Source organism: Lutra lutra, chromosome 8, assembly GCF_902655055.1.
Source record: "Lutra lutra chromosome 8, mLutLut1.2, whole genome shotgun sequence".
Classification (NCBI taxonomy): Eukaryota; Metazoa; Chordata; class Mammalia; order Carnivora; family Mustelidae; genus Lutra; species Lutra lutra.
Genome location: NC_062285.1, coordinates 126555587 through 126574031, shown reverse-complemented (window position 1 = coordinate 126574031; position 18445 = coordinate 126555587). Strand labels below are relative to the sequence as shown.

Sequence of the window (18445 nt, the reverse complement as noted above, 5' to 3'; positions counted from 1 at the left end):
ACCCATTTTCAGATCACAGTGCTTTGAAAATTGAACTCAATCACAAGAGGAAAGTTGGAAAGAACTCAAATATGTAGAGGCTAACGAGCATCCTACTAAAGAATGAATGGGTCAACCAGGAAATTAAAGAAGAATTAAAGAATTCATGGAAACAAATGAAAAAGTAAACACAACTGTTCAAAATCTTTGGGATGCAGCAAAGGCCGTCCTGAGAGGAAAGTATATAGCAATACAAGCCTTTCTCATGAAACAAGAAAGATCTCAAATACACAACCTAACCCTACCACTAAAGGAGCTGGAGAAAGAACAGCAAGGAAAGCCTAAACCCAGCAGGAGAAGAGAAATAATAAAGATCAGAGCAGAAATCAATGAAATAGAGACCAAAAGAACAGTAGAGGAGATCAACAAAACCAGGATATGGCTCATTGAAAGAATTAATAAGATTGATAAACCCCTGGTCAGACATATTATGAGCAACTTTGATATGCCAGCAAAGTTGATAATCTGGAAGAAATGGATGCATTCCTAGAGACGTATAAACTACAAAAATGAGCCAGGAAGAAATAGAAAGCCTGAACAGACCCATCACCTGTAAGAAGATTGAAGCAGTCATCAAAATCTCCCAAGAAACAAGAGCCCAGGGCCAGATGGCTTCCCAGGGGAATTCTACCAAACATTTAAAGAAGAATTAATACCTATTCTCCTGAAACTGTTCCAAAAGATAGAAATGGAAGGAAAACTTACAAACTCATTTTATGAGGCCCACATTACCTTGATCCCCAAACCAGACAAAGACCCCATCAAAAAGGAGAATTATAGACCAATATCCTTCATGAATATGGATGTAAAATTTCTCACCAAAACACTAGCCAATAGGATCCAACAGTACACGAAAAGGATTATTTACCATGACCTAGTGGGATTTATTCCTGGGCTGCAAGGTTGTTTCAACATCCACAAATCAATCAATGTGATACAATACATTACTAAAAGAAAGAACAAGAACCACAGGATACTCTCAATAGATGCTGAAAAAGCATTTGACAAAGTACGGCATCCTTTCTTGATCAAAACTCTTCCCAGTGTAGGGATAGAGGGAACATCCTTCAGTATGGTAAAAACCATCTATGAAAAACTCACAGTGAATATCATTCTCAATGGGGAAGTACAGAGAGCTTTTCTCCTAAGGTCAGAAACATGGCACGGATGTCCACTATCACCACTGGTATTCAACATAGTACTAGAAGTCCTAGCCTCAGCAATCAGAGAACAAAAAGAAATAAAAGGCCTCTGAATCATCAAAGAAGAAGTCAAACTCTCACTCTTTGCAGGTGATATGATACTTCATGTGGAAAACTCAGAAGACACCACTCCAAAACTGCTAGAACTCATCCAGGAATTCAGGAACGTGTCAGGATATAAAATTATTGCATAGAAATCAGTTGTATTTTTATACACCAACAGCAAGGCAGAAGAAAGAGAAATTAAGGAGTTGGTCCCATTTACAACTGCACCCAAACCATAAGATACCTAAGAATAAACCTAACCAAACAGGTGAAGAATCTCTACTCAGAAAACTATAGTGTACTCATGAAAGAAATTGAGGAGGACACAAAGAAATGGAAAAAGGTTCCATGCTCATGGACTGGAAGAACAATTATTGTGAAAATGTCTATGTTACCTTGAGCAATCTACACATTTAATACAATCTCTATCAAAATACCACTAATTTTTTTCAGAGAAATGGAACAAATAATCCTAAAATTTATATGGAACCAGAAAATCCCCCGTTATCCAGAAGAATGTTGAAAAAGAAAACCAAAGTTGGTAACATCACAATTCCAGACTTAAAACTCTATTACAAAGCTGTCATCAACAAGACAGTATGGTACTGGCACAAAAACAGACACATAGATCAATGGAACAGAATTGAGAGCCCAGTTGAGAGCCCTCAACTGTATAGTCAACTAATCTTCGACAAAGCAGGAAAGAATGTCCAATGGAAAAAAACAAAAAAACAAAAAACAGTCTCTTCAACAAATGGTGTTTGGAAAATTGGACAGCTATATGCAGAAGAATGAAACTGGACCATTTCCTTATACCACACACAAAAATAGACTGCAGATGGATGAAAGACCTTAATGTGAGACAGGAATGCATCAAAATCCTTGAGGGGAACACAGGCAGCAACCACTTTGACCTCTGACACAGCAACTTCTTCCTACAAACATTGCCAAAGGCAAGGGAAGCAAGGGCAAAAATGAACTATTGGGACATCATCAAGATCAAAAGCTTTTGCACGGCAAAGGAAAGAGTCAACAAAACCAAAAGACAACTGACAGAATGGGAGAAGATAGTTGCAAACGACCTATCAGATAAAGGGCTAGTATCTAAAATCTATAAAGAACTTATCAAACTCAATACCCAAAGAACAAGTAATCCAATCAATAAATGGGTAGAAGACATGAACAGAAATTTCTGCAAAGAATACATCCAAGTGGACAACATATACATGAAAAAGCTCAACGTCACTTGGCGTCAGGGAAATACAAATCAAAACCATAGTGAGATCCTACCTCACATCAGCCAGAATGGCTAAAATGAAGTCAGGTGTTGGCAAGGATGCTGAGAAAGGGGAACTGTCCTACACTGTTGCTGGGAATGCAAGTTGGTGCAACCACTTTGGAAAACAGTATGGAGGTTCCTCAAAAAGTTGAAAAAAGAGCAACCCTATGACCCAGCAATTGTACTATTGGGTATTAATCCTAAAGATACAAATGTAGTGATCCAAAGGGTCACGTGTACCCAAATGTTTATGGCAGCAATGTGCACAATAGCCAAACTATGGATAGAACCTAGATGTCTACCAACAGATAAATGTATAAAGATGTGATACACACCTGCACACACACACTGGAATACTATGCAGCCATCAAAAACTGACATTTTGTCATTTGCAATGATGTGGATGAAACTAGAGTGAATTATGTTAAGTGTAAAAAGTCAATGAGAGAACGATAATTATCATATGACCTCACCAATATGAGGAATTTGAGAAACAAATCAGAGGATCATAGGGGAAGGGAGGGAAAAATGAAACAAGATGAAAAAAGAGAGGGAGACAAATCATAAGAGACTCTTAATCTCAGGAAACATCTGAGGGTTTTTAGAGGGGAGGGGAGTGTGAGGGATCAGGTGGCTGGGTGATGGGCATTGGGGAGGGTATCTGCTATGGTTACAAAAAAAAAACGGAAAAAAAATTAGGTTTCTAATCCACCTTTCTACCTTATCACTTGCCCTTCCTCCAGGGTACAAACAAGTGTGAAGAGAGGATAGTTTATTTAGAAATGTTTAGAATCTTCTTGTATATCTTTTCTTATCAGCACCCAGCACCGATTTCTTGGAGGTAACATGGATTCATCTTTCCAAATTTTCATCCCCCAGCCATACTTGGCTTTCTTGGTAAGTAAACAATGTTGCATGCTGTCCTTTTTCCCTTTCCATTTCAATATTTATTCAAAATATGTGATTCAGATCTTAGGATTATGGTAGGAAAGTACCAAATGGGGAGAAATGTACTTTAATATAACACACAATGTTAAAAACACCCTGAATATCAGTATCTGTTTTTTGTTTTTGCTAACACCCTTATGAAATCATCTTCTACGGAATGGTGGATGAACAAAAACACAAGTTTGGGGGCCACTAGGGAATACTAGTTATTAGTAATAACAATTGCTAACATTTATTATGTACTGATGATCTCACTAAATCCTCATAATAACACTAAAGGAGACAATATTGTTTCTATTTTTACAGATGAAGACAAGACAGCATGTCCTTGGTTAACTGAGGGTTCCTAGGGCTGAAGCCTAGTCTGAGTGTAAGCCAAAGCTCTAATTCTCTGTACATGCTGCCTCTCAAAATCAAGCTTGTGGGTCAGGACAACATGGCTGGAGTGAGTTCGGTCATTCATTCATTCATTCACGCACTCACCCACTTACTCACCCAGCCAACAGAAGTGTAGTGCATGTCTCACATGCAATAGCACCATGGGAGGTACTAGGGAGAAAGATGAATCAGTGTCTGCTTTCAAGGAACCGTGGATTAGGAGACAGTGTCTCTGATGTTGCAGGTCAAAGTTATTACACAGTCTGCAAATTTATGGGGGTGAGATGTCTATGTATGAGCATAGGTTTTATGGGGGTGAGATATCTATATATGGGTGTAGGTTTATGGAAAAGTTAATTTTGGCAGACCCTGCTTTGATTCAAATATTTTTTGAATCAAATATTTGAATCAAAGCAGGATCCACCAAAATTGACTTTTCCATAAAAGCCACAACTAAGGAAGCCTTGGAGAAAGGTCACCTGACATATCCTTTCTGGGAGACTGAATCTGGCAGGTACTGTCCCTACCATGCCATTCTCTAGGTCTTACCAATTCCTTGTCTTCCAGCCAACTTCTGATGTTCTGTGAGCCCTTCCTAGGATGGCTGCTCTGCCCAAGTGCTCACTAGGGGCTGGAATCAGCCTGTTGTCTTCTCTGGCTTCTAGAGGCTATCCACATTGCTTGGCTTGTGGTCCCCTTTCATTTTCAAAGACAGCAAAGGCTGGCAGAGTCTTCCTCACATCTCATCACTCTGACACAGTATCTTTTGCATTCCTCCTCCACATTTAAGGACTTTGGGGTACAGTAGGCCCATCTGGATCATCCAGCATAATCTTTTTATTTTAAGGTCAGATGATTATTAACCTGAATCCCATCTGCAACCTGAATTCTTCTTGCCATGTAAGGTAACATATTCCTAGGTCCAAGGGTAGTCCCTTGGGACCTAGGATGTGGACATTTGGGGTAGGTCCTCATTTTGCCTACCACACTGTGGTTCCCACTCCCCTGTGATAGGGTGACTCCAAGAGAAATGCTCTAGAGTTCTACAGTAACACCCCGTTCCCCAGGGCATTAAGCTCTAATCATCTATGCTGGTCTCTGGCTTGATAACACACCCTTTATATTCCTTATGTCATTTTCTTGGTGTTTCTGGGATGTGTCAAGTATGCTCCCTGTACTGAAATCCTTGTCTCAGGGTCTACTTCTGGGGAGACCCCAGAGAATGGAGAAGCCAGTATCAATTTGTTTGTTTGCTTCTTTAATCTGCAAAATGGAGCCAACAATCCTTGATCCCCTCAGATGTTTGAGAACTCCCGAAAGGAAGGAACAGAATCTGGTGGGACCTATCATGGAAAAAGAAGTCCCTGGGAAGAAGGTCTATGCTGAGACCAGGACCCAGAAAGACCTCAAGAGCAAACAACAGGTCCTGGAACCTGGAGAGAGGGAACCATATGCTACCAAGTTTGCCAGAAACTATTACTGGTGAGCAGCTGACTGCCGGTGCTGAAAACCACAGAAAACAGTGTCTCTCTTTTCAAAGACTGCATTTCTTGTCAATTCTTTGTTTTGCCTGTGTAGACTTCATTCTACATAACTCTTTGGAGTTTCCCCTGCAAGGAATAGCTTTTCTGGGGGCTTCAGCTGCCTAAGCTAAGTTTGACTCTCATCCCTTACAAATGCATTTGATTACACAAAAATCAGACTTACCTGCTGAACAGCTGGGCCCAAATAACTTGTCTTCAGCACAGGTTTCGCAGGCCGTTCCCCCAAACCCGTCCTGTAGAAAACCAGGTAGATGGCATGAAACCCAAGCAGTTGATGTTCCAGGAAGCCCTGGGATTTCTAACTGATGATCTGGTCAGCATTTCTTTCTTGACTGTATCTTCCTTCTGTCCTTTCCTGAAGCTCCTTCTTCCTATTTCTGCCTTTATACATGACTGTTTTGTGTTATAATACATACATTAACTCTGCATCATTTTTCACCAAGCATCTGGAGCTCCTCAGAAGGAAGCTGGTTTGTCAGTCCAAAGATACAAACAGAGGGCAAGTGCTAACTGCCACATATAATTTCACTCAAGAGTGAAATGAATACTCTTTCAGTTTTGCATTTCTGAAGACATTGAGCTCCATTCCTTTCACAAGGATTTCTTTGTATTTAAATTATCAAAGGTTTGAAGCTCACAAAAAGTCACTTCTGTGGGGTAACAATAGACATTCTTCCTTGGCAGACCCAGTGACCACAGGATTCTTAACAGGGACAGACAGATCTAGTAATTTCTACAGCCCTGTAGAGTTTCATGAAATATTTTCACACATACAAACTCATTGCACTTTTTCAACAAATGTAATGATGTAGGTATTTTTTTTTATCAAACCCATTTTACAGAAGGATGTGCTTAAGCCTGAGGAGAGAACTGACTCTCTCAAAGGTCTCCAGCCCCTAAGAGATAATTTTGTCGCAAATTGTATACTCATTTTACTATAGTGCTACTTCTTAAAGACTCCACCTAGTGTATATGTGTTTAAGGAGTTACAACAGGGAAGGAGAGGGGGAAGGAGAACATGTCTGTGAGTTTACCTGGCAGGAACAAGTTCCGTTTCCTTCCATGCCTTCTGCACAAATGCCCCTGCCGCTGCAGGGGGAGCTCGCACCTCCCGGACATTCTAGAGAATCAGAGAGTTCACATTCATTCATTCATGACTGCACACAGCATTTTGCAAGGATGTACTGAGCATTAACTATGTGTCAGGTAGTGTGCTAGTTATCAGGGACAAGAAATGATTAAAGACCCTGATGATGTCACCCAGGGTTATGCAGGGAAGGCGAGTGAATCACAATATAATCAGGGGCTCTCCTAGAAGGCTTTGAACTGTCTACCATTTCTTGAGCATTTAATTTTTATACTTTAAATTTTTCTAATTAAGTTATTCCCACTGAAACCCTGAGATGTTGCTAAAGGTATTGGTTAGCAGATTTAAGAGAGGTCACGTGGGTTTAGAGAGGTCAGAGAGGTCACATAACTTGGCCAAGATTTCCTAATTTGTAAGTTGCAAAGCTGGGACTTTGGTTCAGCTCTCAGCATGACTCAAAAACTGGGCTACTCCCTCAGTGCTCTAGACAGGGGACTGAGAGAGCCCCGAGAAGGAAGGTATTGAGGTGAGACATCTGGGAACACATCCTGAGGAGTCATTCAAGCTGGGGTTTTAAAGGCTTGGTAGGAGTTTGTTTGTGTGAACAAGGTAGGATCAAATATTATCCCAAATTAAAGTTAGGAAGACAAATGCATTTTACAAAATAGCCGATGATAGAGGTCTAGATAATAATAAAGGATGCACATATACACTACTCAAAGCAAACCCCCGAAGTGAAGTCCTATTTTTAGCCCCATTTTCTAGATAAGGAAACTGAGGCACAGATAGTACAGTGACTTGCCCAAAGCCATCCAGCTGGCCAGGGGGTAATGAGGGAGTCCCCCTTCCTCTACCACAAGTGTCCACTTGTTGGACCTCCCTCCTCTCCTACTCCCATCAACAAAGCTCTCCTGTGCCACAAGCTTGCTCTGCCATATATATATACCTCTTCTAAGAAACCAGCGTCCATAGAAAATGAAAAACAGTTCTTGTAAAAAGAGACTTTCAACCACAGAAAGAAACAATTCTGCCAAAGAGACCCTGACGGCTCGCTTGAATTACTAGGCTAGTTCTGGAAAAGAACATTTATAACTTGTGGGTATGGGGAGGTGAGAGTTGAGTTCTACACCCATGGATGGTGTTCTCTCTGGCTTCCCTCTTCCCTGCACGCACAATGTTGGTAACCTACAGAGTCTAGATGACACATTTTGAGTCTGTGGTCTTCCTTCTCATGACTGTGTTGCAGCCAGGTTTTGAACTCTGGCAGGTGCTCGAGTCTACCACACTTATACTGCTCATCGCTATGGTATATACTCATCAAGCCCTGGTGTAGCCCAGAGTCACAGTGTAGATAACAGAAATGTTTATGAGAGGAGCAAAGGAGAAGACACACTGACATGTAGCTAATATTCATAAATCACCTTGAAAACCAATATGTTGGTTTGGCCCTCTCCCACCAACTGGAGCAGTGGCTATGTGAGACACAGAAGAGTCACAAAAAAGCCCAGACTCTGCCATCAGCATCTTCTGGGTTTGAGTCCCAGTGCAAGTCTTTGCTAGCTGTACCCTTTTGGGAAAAATCAATGCATGACACTAAGATTCAGCTCAAGTGTCTTCCTGGCAGGTTGCGGTAAGGCCTGGAAATATTAGATGCTCAACCAATGGCTGTTATTATTTAGAGTGGATACTCCTCATCCTCTCTAGTTTCTGTTCTTTCAGATTGGTGCTATAATAGGTAACATACTCAGGAAATAGATTACCAGGCATCTGTTTGAATCAGGACTCTGTAAGGTCCTGAGTGTACAAGGTGAGCACACAGGCCGGGTCCCTTATTTCCATGGTTTTACCAGTCTAGTGGGAAGAAAGTCATGGATTAATGGACAATCAGATAAATACTGGTTTGCAAACTTAGATGAGGCTAATGGGAGAAGAGTTTTCTTCAATACAGTTACCTGAAGCTACCAACATTGACCCCAAAAAACCTAATCCTCAATGGCCCTGTTGACTTAGATTTGGTCTCATTAGGGGGAAAGAGCCAGATTGTTAAAGAAGGGCCCTGTTAAAGATTGTGGTCTTTACCTTAAAAAGAGCAGCAGGAGGTGGGGATGAAGAGGGGGGAGAGGGTCTAATCAAGCAGGTACCAGGTAAACACTTTGAAGTTCACCTGAAGCCCAACTGAAACTCTTACATTCACAATGCTGAGCAACGGGTGCTATGAGAGCATTTCTCTAGATTTTTGACTATCCAGTGACCCTTCTTCTATTTCCTTTTGATGTTAGGCCCTTCTTGGTTTGAAATGGTATTTTGAGGACCAGGCCCACCTCTGGGCAGGACCAGGAAGATAGAGGGGTGACAGCTCTGCCACAGTTTTCCTCTCTTGGTCCCTGTGCCTCTCCCTACAACTAGGCATGCAAGATGCTCTCTGAGTGACTGGTAGCTTACCTTGTGGGCTGGCTCAGAAGAATACACAGCCTCCCAGCCCTGGGACTCAGCAATCAGTGCACCTTTCAGAAATGTTTTCCTAGGCATTTTTACTCTATAAACAATGACGCCAGGATCCCAGTTCCCACGCTCGCATTCTGTTCGTTAGCTTCCTCCCTGCATTGGACCACCTCATTGCCCATCTCCCATTTCTTCTGTCCATCCCACTGCCCAGACATATGCTTCCCTCCACACCTTGCCTGTACCTCCCCCCACACCCATTCAAACACGTTCTCCCGGGTCCTCCTCTAAGGCAGATATGACTCTTCCATCCTCTGAGTGTCCCTTCCACTTGGCCCGTGCCTTCTGATAATATACAGAGCAGAACACAAGGCAAAGCCATTTACTGAGAACACAATTATAGGCCAAAGGCTGGTCACAGAAGAATTAGGGAGTATCTCCCGTTCTAGTTCCTGAGAGTATGATGTTACGTCCAGGAAGTCTCGGCCTCCTTTTTCCTTAGGATGCAACTAACAGGCCCTTCTTTTTAAAAAACTTAAGCAGGTTTTCCTGTGAAGGTGATTCATTGGGCCAGCTGTTTCTAATCACCTGGGGAAGGAGGTGAGGGAGGAGGAATTGTTACAAAGGTAGATTCCTGAGGCCCTCCTCTCCGGGTAGAGTTGTTATGAAAACTCACCTCTCAGATGTGCACTGTGGGTGCATAATTTCCCTGTTGGCAACCATCCTGTTCATGAGGTCACACTTTCCACATCTGCTTCTAGCCAGTGCCTGAGCATGGCAGGGATACCAGAGTGGATACTAGAGCAGGCCCTTTCCTGCAAGATGGAGGACTCCCCTGTTCGGTGATTTTGGCTGGAGTGCTCCCCAACAGCTTTACCCAATGTTCTTAGAATTACATATAGTCTATGACTTTTCCAATCTAACCTCCCTTGGTTCCCTCTCTTATTCAAAACAGTCAGACCTGCATCTTTTTATCTGAGAAGTTATATTTGAACTTAAAATCCTTCCTACAAAGAAAACTCCATGCCAGGTGGCTTCACTAGTGCATATACCTCATATTTAAGGAAGAAATCATACAAATTATATGAAAACTCTGAAAAATTCTGAAAAACTGAGGAAGATGGAACAGCTCCTTCAATATGGAAAGCATTCTTACTCTGATTCCCAAGCCTGACAAATACTTAAAAGGAAATTACAGATCAGCAACTCTAATCAACACAGACACAAAAGTTCTTTAAAAAAATCTAAGGCAAGAAAACTCAACAGGAGATCAAAGAGAAGAATAGCAGCAATTCTAAGAACAGAAAAGCAACCACTTTCTGGAGGGTAGGATGTGTGGAGGAGTGATTCCGAGGTAATATATACAGGAAGATAGACCGCAGGGAGAGGAGTAGGCCCCTGGCAAGTGGTAAAGCAGTGGGGCACAAAATCAAAACTTTTAGAAGTCTGCTTCACTGAGGGATGTGGCTCCATAGGCTATGCAGGGGGTAGAGCCCTCGTGGGGACAGCGTGGTCTCACGACCCGAGGGGTCCCAAAAAGACCAGGGGTATCTGAGTGTGGCGGAGCTCCCATGTATTGGAAGGGGAAACTGGCTATAGAGATGGAACCAAGGAGTGAGCTCTCAGCTCTGGTTTACCTTAAACCATAATCTGAGACAGAGTTGGACCACTATTCTTCCAGCAGGGACCCCACAAGTGGCAGATCCAGGGAGACCCCCACCTTCCTCCTAGAGGAGGAACAGCGTGGGAACACGCAGCAGGAATCTGCTGGGTTTGGAGACTTCAAATGGGGCTGTGTGCCAGAGATAGAAACACTCGGTCACAGGCTGGGTGAGTTGGAGCATGGCTGGAGTGAGAATACAATACACGGTGGGAAACAGGAGTGATTGACTGCTTTTCTCTAAGGATGCACTGAAGAGGGGGATGCCCAAGCTCTCGGCTCCTCCAGGTCAGAGACTGGGAGGCCGCCATCTTTATTCTCTTCCTCCAAAGCTGTACAGAAAGCGTTCAGGGAACAAAAGCTATTGAGAGCAAACCCTAGCAGATTGCTTAGCCTGGCCCTTGCCAAGGGTGGTGCAATTCTGCCTCAGGCAAAGACATTTGATAATCACTGCAGTAGGCACGTCCCCCAGAAGATCAGTGAGAACATCCAGCTAAGACCAATTTTACTGATCAATAAGGATTGCAAAACACCAGTGCTAGAGAAATGCAGCAAAACAGAATTCATGGCTTTTTACCCATGATTCTTTAGTCTTTCAAAGTTAAATTTTTAAAATGTTCATTATTTTTTCTTTTTTTTTTGAATATTTCCTCTTTCCCACTTTAACCTGTTTTATCTTATCAATACCTTTTAAAAAGTCTTTTTCAATTTGCATTTTTATAGTCATATTCTAACCCTTCATTGTATTTAGCCTTATTTTTTGAATACATATAAGTTTTTCTTTCTTTAAAATTTTGGGATACAGTTTCTTCTAACAGATCAAAATATACCCTAAATCTGGCATATGGATTTGTTCTAGTCTCCAGCCTGATGACATTCACTCCCTCTTTTTAAATTCATTTTCAACCAACTTATTATCTTATTAATTCCTTCTTTTTGAACTCAAATCTTTTTATTTATGAAAGTGATAATTTTCTATGTGTGAGTTGAGTTGATCCAGAGATAGAAAACCAGAGACTTAAATTTCAACTGAAATAAGAGTCTTGTTCCCTCATACTTGGGGGGATTACTCATTCAACAATCCTCTCAGTTTAGGCATGGTGTTAGAAAAGATGAGTTTCAGCTACAAGTGATAAAGATGCTCATATAACAGCAGCTTCAAATGTATTGCTCTCAGATATAAATGAACTCTAGAGATAAACATTTCAGAGCTTGTCTGGTAACTCTGTAATTATTAGACCCAGAATCCTTGTATTTTATTGTTCTACCATTTACAACATCAGGCTGTGGTTCGAGATGACTTCCTGGGTGCCATGAAGTCCACATATCAGCAGGAGGATAGAGAAGAATCTGTGAAAGTTCTCTGCCTCAACTTTCAGGAACATTTTCAATTCCTTTTTTAAAATCTTTTTAAATTTTCATCTTTACAGTCATATTCCATCCCGTCATTGCATTTACCCTTGTTTGTATATATAAAAAAGTTTTTCTTTCTTTAAATTTTTGGGAGGCTGTTTCTTCTAAGAAACCAAAATACACTGCAAAACAAGTGTGTGACTCTGTTCTATTCACCAGTCTAATATATATACTAATATATATATATATATATATATATATATATATATATATATACATTTTTTTTTCTTGTTTCTTCTCCCACTGGTTTTGGGTCTTTTCTGATTTGGTTACTGTATATTTTTCTGGGGTCATTGCTACCCTTTACATTTTGTCCTTTCATTCATCTATTCTCTGGACAAAATGACAAGGTGGAAAAATCACCTCAAAAAAAAAAAAGAAAGAAAAAAGAAAAAAAGAACAAGAGGCAGTACTGACTGCTGGGGATCTAATCAATACCAACATTAGATATCAGAGCTAGAGTTCAGAAGGATGATTATAAAGATGCTAGTAGTTTTGAAAAAAGCACAGAAGATACTAGAGAATCCCTTTCTGGAGAAATAAGCTCCCTTTCTGAAGAAATAAAAGAACTAAAATCTAACCAAGTTGAAATTAAAAAAGCTATTAATAAGGTGAAATAAAAAATGGAGTCTCTTACTGTTAGGATAAATGAGGCAGAAGAGAGAATTAGTGATATAGAAGACCAAATGATGGAGAATAAGGAAGCTGAGAAAAGGAGAGATAACTACTGGACCATGAGAAGAGAATTTGAGAGATAAGTAATACCATAAGATGAAACAATATTAGAATCACTGGGATCCCAGAAGAATAAGAAAGAGAAAGAGGGGCAGAAGGTATATTGGAGCAAATTAGAGCAGAGAAATCCCCTAATATGGGGAAGGGAACAAGTATCAAAATCCAGGAGACACAGAGACCCCCCCTCTCAAAATCAATAAAAATTGGTCAACACCCTGTCATCTAATAGTAAAACTACAAGTCTCAATGACAAAGAGAGAACCCTGAAAGCAGCTTAGGACAAGGGATCTGTAACCTACAAAGGTACAAATATTAGATTGGCAGCAGACCTATTCACAGAGACCTCGCAGGCCAGAAAGGACTGGCATGATATAGTCAGAACACTAAATGAGAAAAATACACATCCAAGAATACTATATCCAGCTAGACTGTCATTGAAAATAGAAGTAGAGATAAAGATCTTCCAGGACAAACAAAAACTAAAAGAACTTGCATACAACAAACCAGCAAAGAGAAGCCTAAAAGTAACAGACCAGAAAGGAACGGAGACAATATACAGTAACAGTCACCGTACAGGCAATATGATGGCACTAAATACATACCTTCCAGTAGTTATGCTGAATGTAAATGGGCTAAATGACCCAATCAAAAGACACAGGGTATCAGGATGGATAAAAAAAACAAGGCCCATAGATATGATGCCTGCAAGAAACTCATTTTAGATCCAAAGACACCTCCAGATTTAAAGTGAGCAGGTAGAAAACAATTTACTATGCTAATGGACATCAAAACAAAGCTGGGGTGGCAAACCTTATCTCAGACAAATTAGATTGTAAGCCAAAGGCTATAATAAGAGATGAAGAAGGACACTATATCATATTTAAAACGTTTGTCCAACAAGAAGATCTAACAGTTTTAAATATCTATGCCCCTAACATGGGAGAAGCCAACTATAAAGACCAATTAGTAACAAAATCAAAGAAACACATCAACAATAATACAAGAATAGTAGGGGACTTTAACAACCCCCTTCATTGAAATGGGCAGATCGTCTAAGCAAAAGATCAACAAGGAAATAAAGGCTTTAAATGACACACTGGACCAGATGGACCTCACAGATATATTCAGAACTTTCCATCCCAGAGCAACAGAATACGCATTCTTCTCTAGTGCCCATGGAACATTCTCCAGAATAGATCACATCCTGAGTCACAAATCAGCTCTCAGGCAGTACCAAAAATTGGGATCATTGTGACCCATTTTCAGATCACAGTGCTTTGAAAATTGAACTCAATCACAAGAGGAAAGTTGGAAAGAACTCAAATATGTAGAGGCTAATGAGCATCCTACTAAAGAATGAATGGGTCAACCAGGAAATTAAAGAAGAATTAAAGAATTCATGGAAACAAATGAAAAGGAAAACACAACTGTTCAAAATCTTTGGGATGCAGCAAACGCCATCCTGAGAAGAAAGTATATAGCAATACAAGCCTTTCTCATGAAACAAGAAAGACCTCAAATACACAACCTAATCCTACCACTAAAGGAGCTGGAGAAAGAACAGCAAGGAAAGCCTAAACCCAGCAGGAGAAGAGAAATAATAAAGATCAGAGCAGAAATCAATGAAATAGAGACCAAAAGAACAGTAGAGGAGATCAACAAAACCAGGATATGGCTCATTGAAAGAATTAATAAGATTGATAAACCCCTGGTCAGACTTATCCAAAAGAAAGGAGATAGGACCCAAATTAATAAAATCATGAAAGAAAGAGGAGAGATCACAACCAACACCAAAGAAATAGAAACGATTATAAGAACATATTATGAGCAACTATGATATGCCAGCAAAGTTGATAATCTGGAAGAAATGGATGCATTCCTAGAGACGTATAAACTACCAAAATGAGCCAGGAAGAAATAGAAAGCCTGAACAGACCCATCACCTGTAAGAAGATTGAAGCAGTCATCAAAAATCTCCCAAGAAACAAGAGCCCAGGTCCAGATGGCTTCCCAGGGGAATTCTACCAAACATTTAAAGAAGAATTAATACCTATTCTCCTGAAACTGTTCCAAAAGATAGAAATGGAAGGAAAACTTACAAACTCATTTTATGAGGCCCACATTACCTTGATCCCCAAACCAGACAAAGACCCCATCAAAAAGGAGAATTATAGACCAATATCCTTCATGAATATGGATGTAAAATTTCTCACCAAAACACTAGCCAATAGGATCCAACAGTACACGAAAAGGATTATTTACCATGACCTAGTGGGATTTATTCCTGGGCTGCAAGGTTGTTTCAACATCCACAAATCAATCAATGTGATACAATACATTACTAAAAGAAAGAACAAGAACCACAGGATACTCTCAATAGATGCTGAAAAAGCATTTGACAAAGTACGGCATCCTTTCTTGATCAAAACTCTTCCCAGTGTAGGGATAGAGGGAACATCCTTCAGTATGGTAAAAACCATCTATGAAAAACTCACAGTGAATATCATTCTCAATGGGGAAGTACAGAGAGCTTTTCTCCTAAGGTCAGAAACATGGCAGGGATGTCCACTATCACCACTGGTATTCAACATAGTACTAGAAGTCCTAGCCTCAGCAATCAGAGAACAAAAAGAAATAAAAGGTATCCGAATCATCAAAGAAGAAGTCAAACTCTCACTCTTTATAGGTGGTATGATACTTCATGTGGAAAACTCAGAAGACACCACTCCAAAACTGCTAGAACTCATCCAGGAATTCAGGAACGTGTCAGGATATAAAATCAATGCACAGAAATCAGTTGCATTTCTATACACCAACAACAAGACAGAAGAAAGAGAAATTAAGGAGTTGGTCCCATTTACAACTGCACCCAAAACCATAAGATACCTTAGAATAAACCTAACCAAATAGGCAAAGAATCTGTACTCAGAAAACTATAGCACACTCATGAAAGAAATTAAGGAAGACACAAAGAAATGGAAAAAAGGTTCCATGCTCATGAATTGGAAGAACAATTATTGTGAAAATGTCTATGCTACCTAGAGCAATCTACACATTTAATACAATCTCTATCAAAATACCATCAACTTTTTTCAGAGAAATGGAACAAATTATCTTAAAATTTATATGGAACCAGAAAAGACCGTGATTATCCAGAAGAATGTTGAAAAAGAAAACCAAAGTTGGTAACATCACAATTCCAGACTTCAAGCTCTATTACAAAGCTGTAATCAATAAGACGGTATGGTACTGGCACAAAAACAGACACATAGATCAATGGAACAGAATTGAGAGCCCAGAAATGGACCCTCAACTCTATGGTCAACTAATCTTCAACAAAGCAGGAAAGAATGTCTAAAGGAAAAAAGACAGTTTCTTCAACAAATGGTGTTGGGAAAATTGGACAGCCACATGCAGAAGAATGAAACTGGACCATTTCCTTATACTACACGCAAAAATTGACTCCAAATGGATGAATGACCTTAATGTGAGACAGGAATGCATCAAAATCCTTGAGGAGAACACAGGCAGCAACTTCGACTTCAGCCGCTGCAACTTCTTCCTAGGAACATCACCAAAGGCAAGGGAAGCAAGGGCAAAAATGAACTATTGGGACATCATTAAGATCAAAAGCTTTTGCACAGCAAAGGAAACAGTCAGCAAAACCAAAAGACAACTAACATAATGGGAGAAGATAGTTGCAAATGACCTATCAGATAAAGGGCTAGTGTCCAAAATCTACAAAGAACTTATCAAACTCAACACCCAAAGAACAGATAATCCAGTCAAGAAATGGGCAGAAGACATGAACAGAAATTTCTGCAAAGAATACATCCAAGTGGCCAACAGATATATGAAAATGTGCTCAACATCACTTGGCATCAGGGAAATACAAATCAAAACCACAGTGAGATCCCACCTCACACCAGTCAGAATGGCTAAAATGAACAAGTCAGCAAATGACAGATGTTGGTGAGGATGCAGAGAAAGGGGAACCCTCCTACACTGTTGGGAATGTAAGCTGGTGCAGCCACTCTGGAAAACAGTATGGAGGTTCCTCAAAAAGTTGAAAATAGGGTTACCTTATGACCCCACAATCGCACTACTGGGTATTAATCTTAAAGACACAAATGTAGTGATCTGAAGGGGCACATGTACCCGAATGTTTATAGCAGCAATGTCCACAATAGCCAAACTATGGAAAGAACGTAGGTGTCCATCAACAGATGAAAGGATAAAGAAGAGGATATATGTATACACACATACATATGTATATATATATGTGTATATATGTGTAGACATATATATATGTAAATACACACACACACAGATACACACACAAAGGAATAGTATGCAGCCATCTAAAAAATGAAATATTACCATTTGCAATGACATGGATGGAACTAGATGGTATTATGCTAAACAAAATAAGTCAGTGAGAGAAGGACAATAATCATATGATCTCTCTGATAAGAGAAATTCAAGAGGCGGGGTGGGAAGTTGTGGGGAAAAGGGAGGGAAAATGAAACAAGATGGGATCAGGGAGGTAGACAAACCATAAGAGACTTTTCATCTCAGGAAACAAACTTAGGGTTGCTGGAGGGAGGAGGAGGAATAAGGTGTCTGGGTATGGGCATTGGGGAGGGTATGTGTTATGGTGGGTGCTGATAATTGTGTAAGGTGATGATTCAGATACCTGTACCCCTGAAACAAATAATACATTATATGTTAATAAAAAAAGATTAAAAAAATCTAATGCATAAATTAGAAAATTCTAAAACAAATTTGTAGCGAACTGAATCCAACCATATATGAAACAGATAGTACATCATGAGAAGTGAAATAAAGTAAGAAAAAAGGATATAAAATACATTCATATTGGAAAGGAAAAATGAAAATGGTCTCTAATCTTAGACAACATGATTGCCTACAGAAAATTCAAAAAAGTCCCCCCAAAGTTAGTAGACCTAATACATGTATTTAATAAGTTCTCAGGATACAAGAGCAATATTTAAAAAGTCAATTGTATTTCTATTTTTTTGTACAAACTCATAAGAAAGAACTGGTAATTGAAATGAAAATATACCATTAAAAATGGTACCAAAACCTATGAAACACTTAGGTGTGAACATATTGAAAATTGTGCAAAATTTGTAAGTTAAAATTGATAAAACACTGACAAACAAAATAAAAGAAGTCTTAAATGGGGAAATTTAGTGTGGTTATGGGTTAAAAGATTTATACTTTAAGATGTTAGTTCTCTCTAAACTGACTTATAGATTCAATATAATTCCATTAAAATTCTAGCAGGACTTTTTGGTAGATATTGGCAAACTGATTCTAAATTTTACATGGAAAAACAAAGAAACTAGAATAAACAAGATAATTTTGAAAACAACCAAGCTGGAGAATGTATGCTGCCAGATTTTAAGAATTAGTGTGAAGCTACAGAAATCCTGATGGTAAAGGGATATACATACAGATTACTGGAACAGAATAGGGAGTCCGGGAATAAACCCACACAGAGATGGTTAATTGATTTTCTACAACAGTCCAAACACAACCCAATGGGGAGAGGATAGTCTTTTCAAGAAATGATGCTGGAATCACTAGGTATCTACATATAGAAAATGAACCTTGATCCATACCTCAAATCATATACAAAAATTAACT

At 39.7% G+C, this 18445-nt stretch overlaps 1 protein-coding gene across 2 annotated transcripts in view; it reads right to left on the bottom strand.

Annotated features, from left to right (window-relative positions):
* STAB2 (stabilin 2) overlaps positions 1 to 18445 on the bottom strand; it is a 175571-nt gene that overhangs the window by 141456 nt on the left and 15670 nt on the right. For both annotated transcript variants that reach the window (XM_047742543.1, XM_047742544.1), the window contains exons 4-5: positions 6470 to 6555; positions 5599 to 5668 (exon numbers count right to left, since the gene is read on the bottom strand). In XM_047742543.1, the coding sequence (XP_047598499.1) occupies positions 5599 to 5668; positions 6470 to 6555 (156 nt within the window). The remainder of the gene's footprint in view (positions 1 to 5598; positions 5669 to 6469; positions 6556 to 18445) is intronic.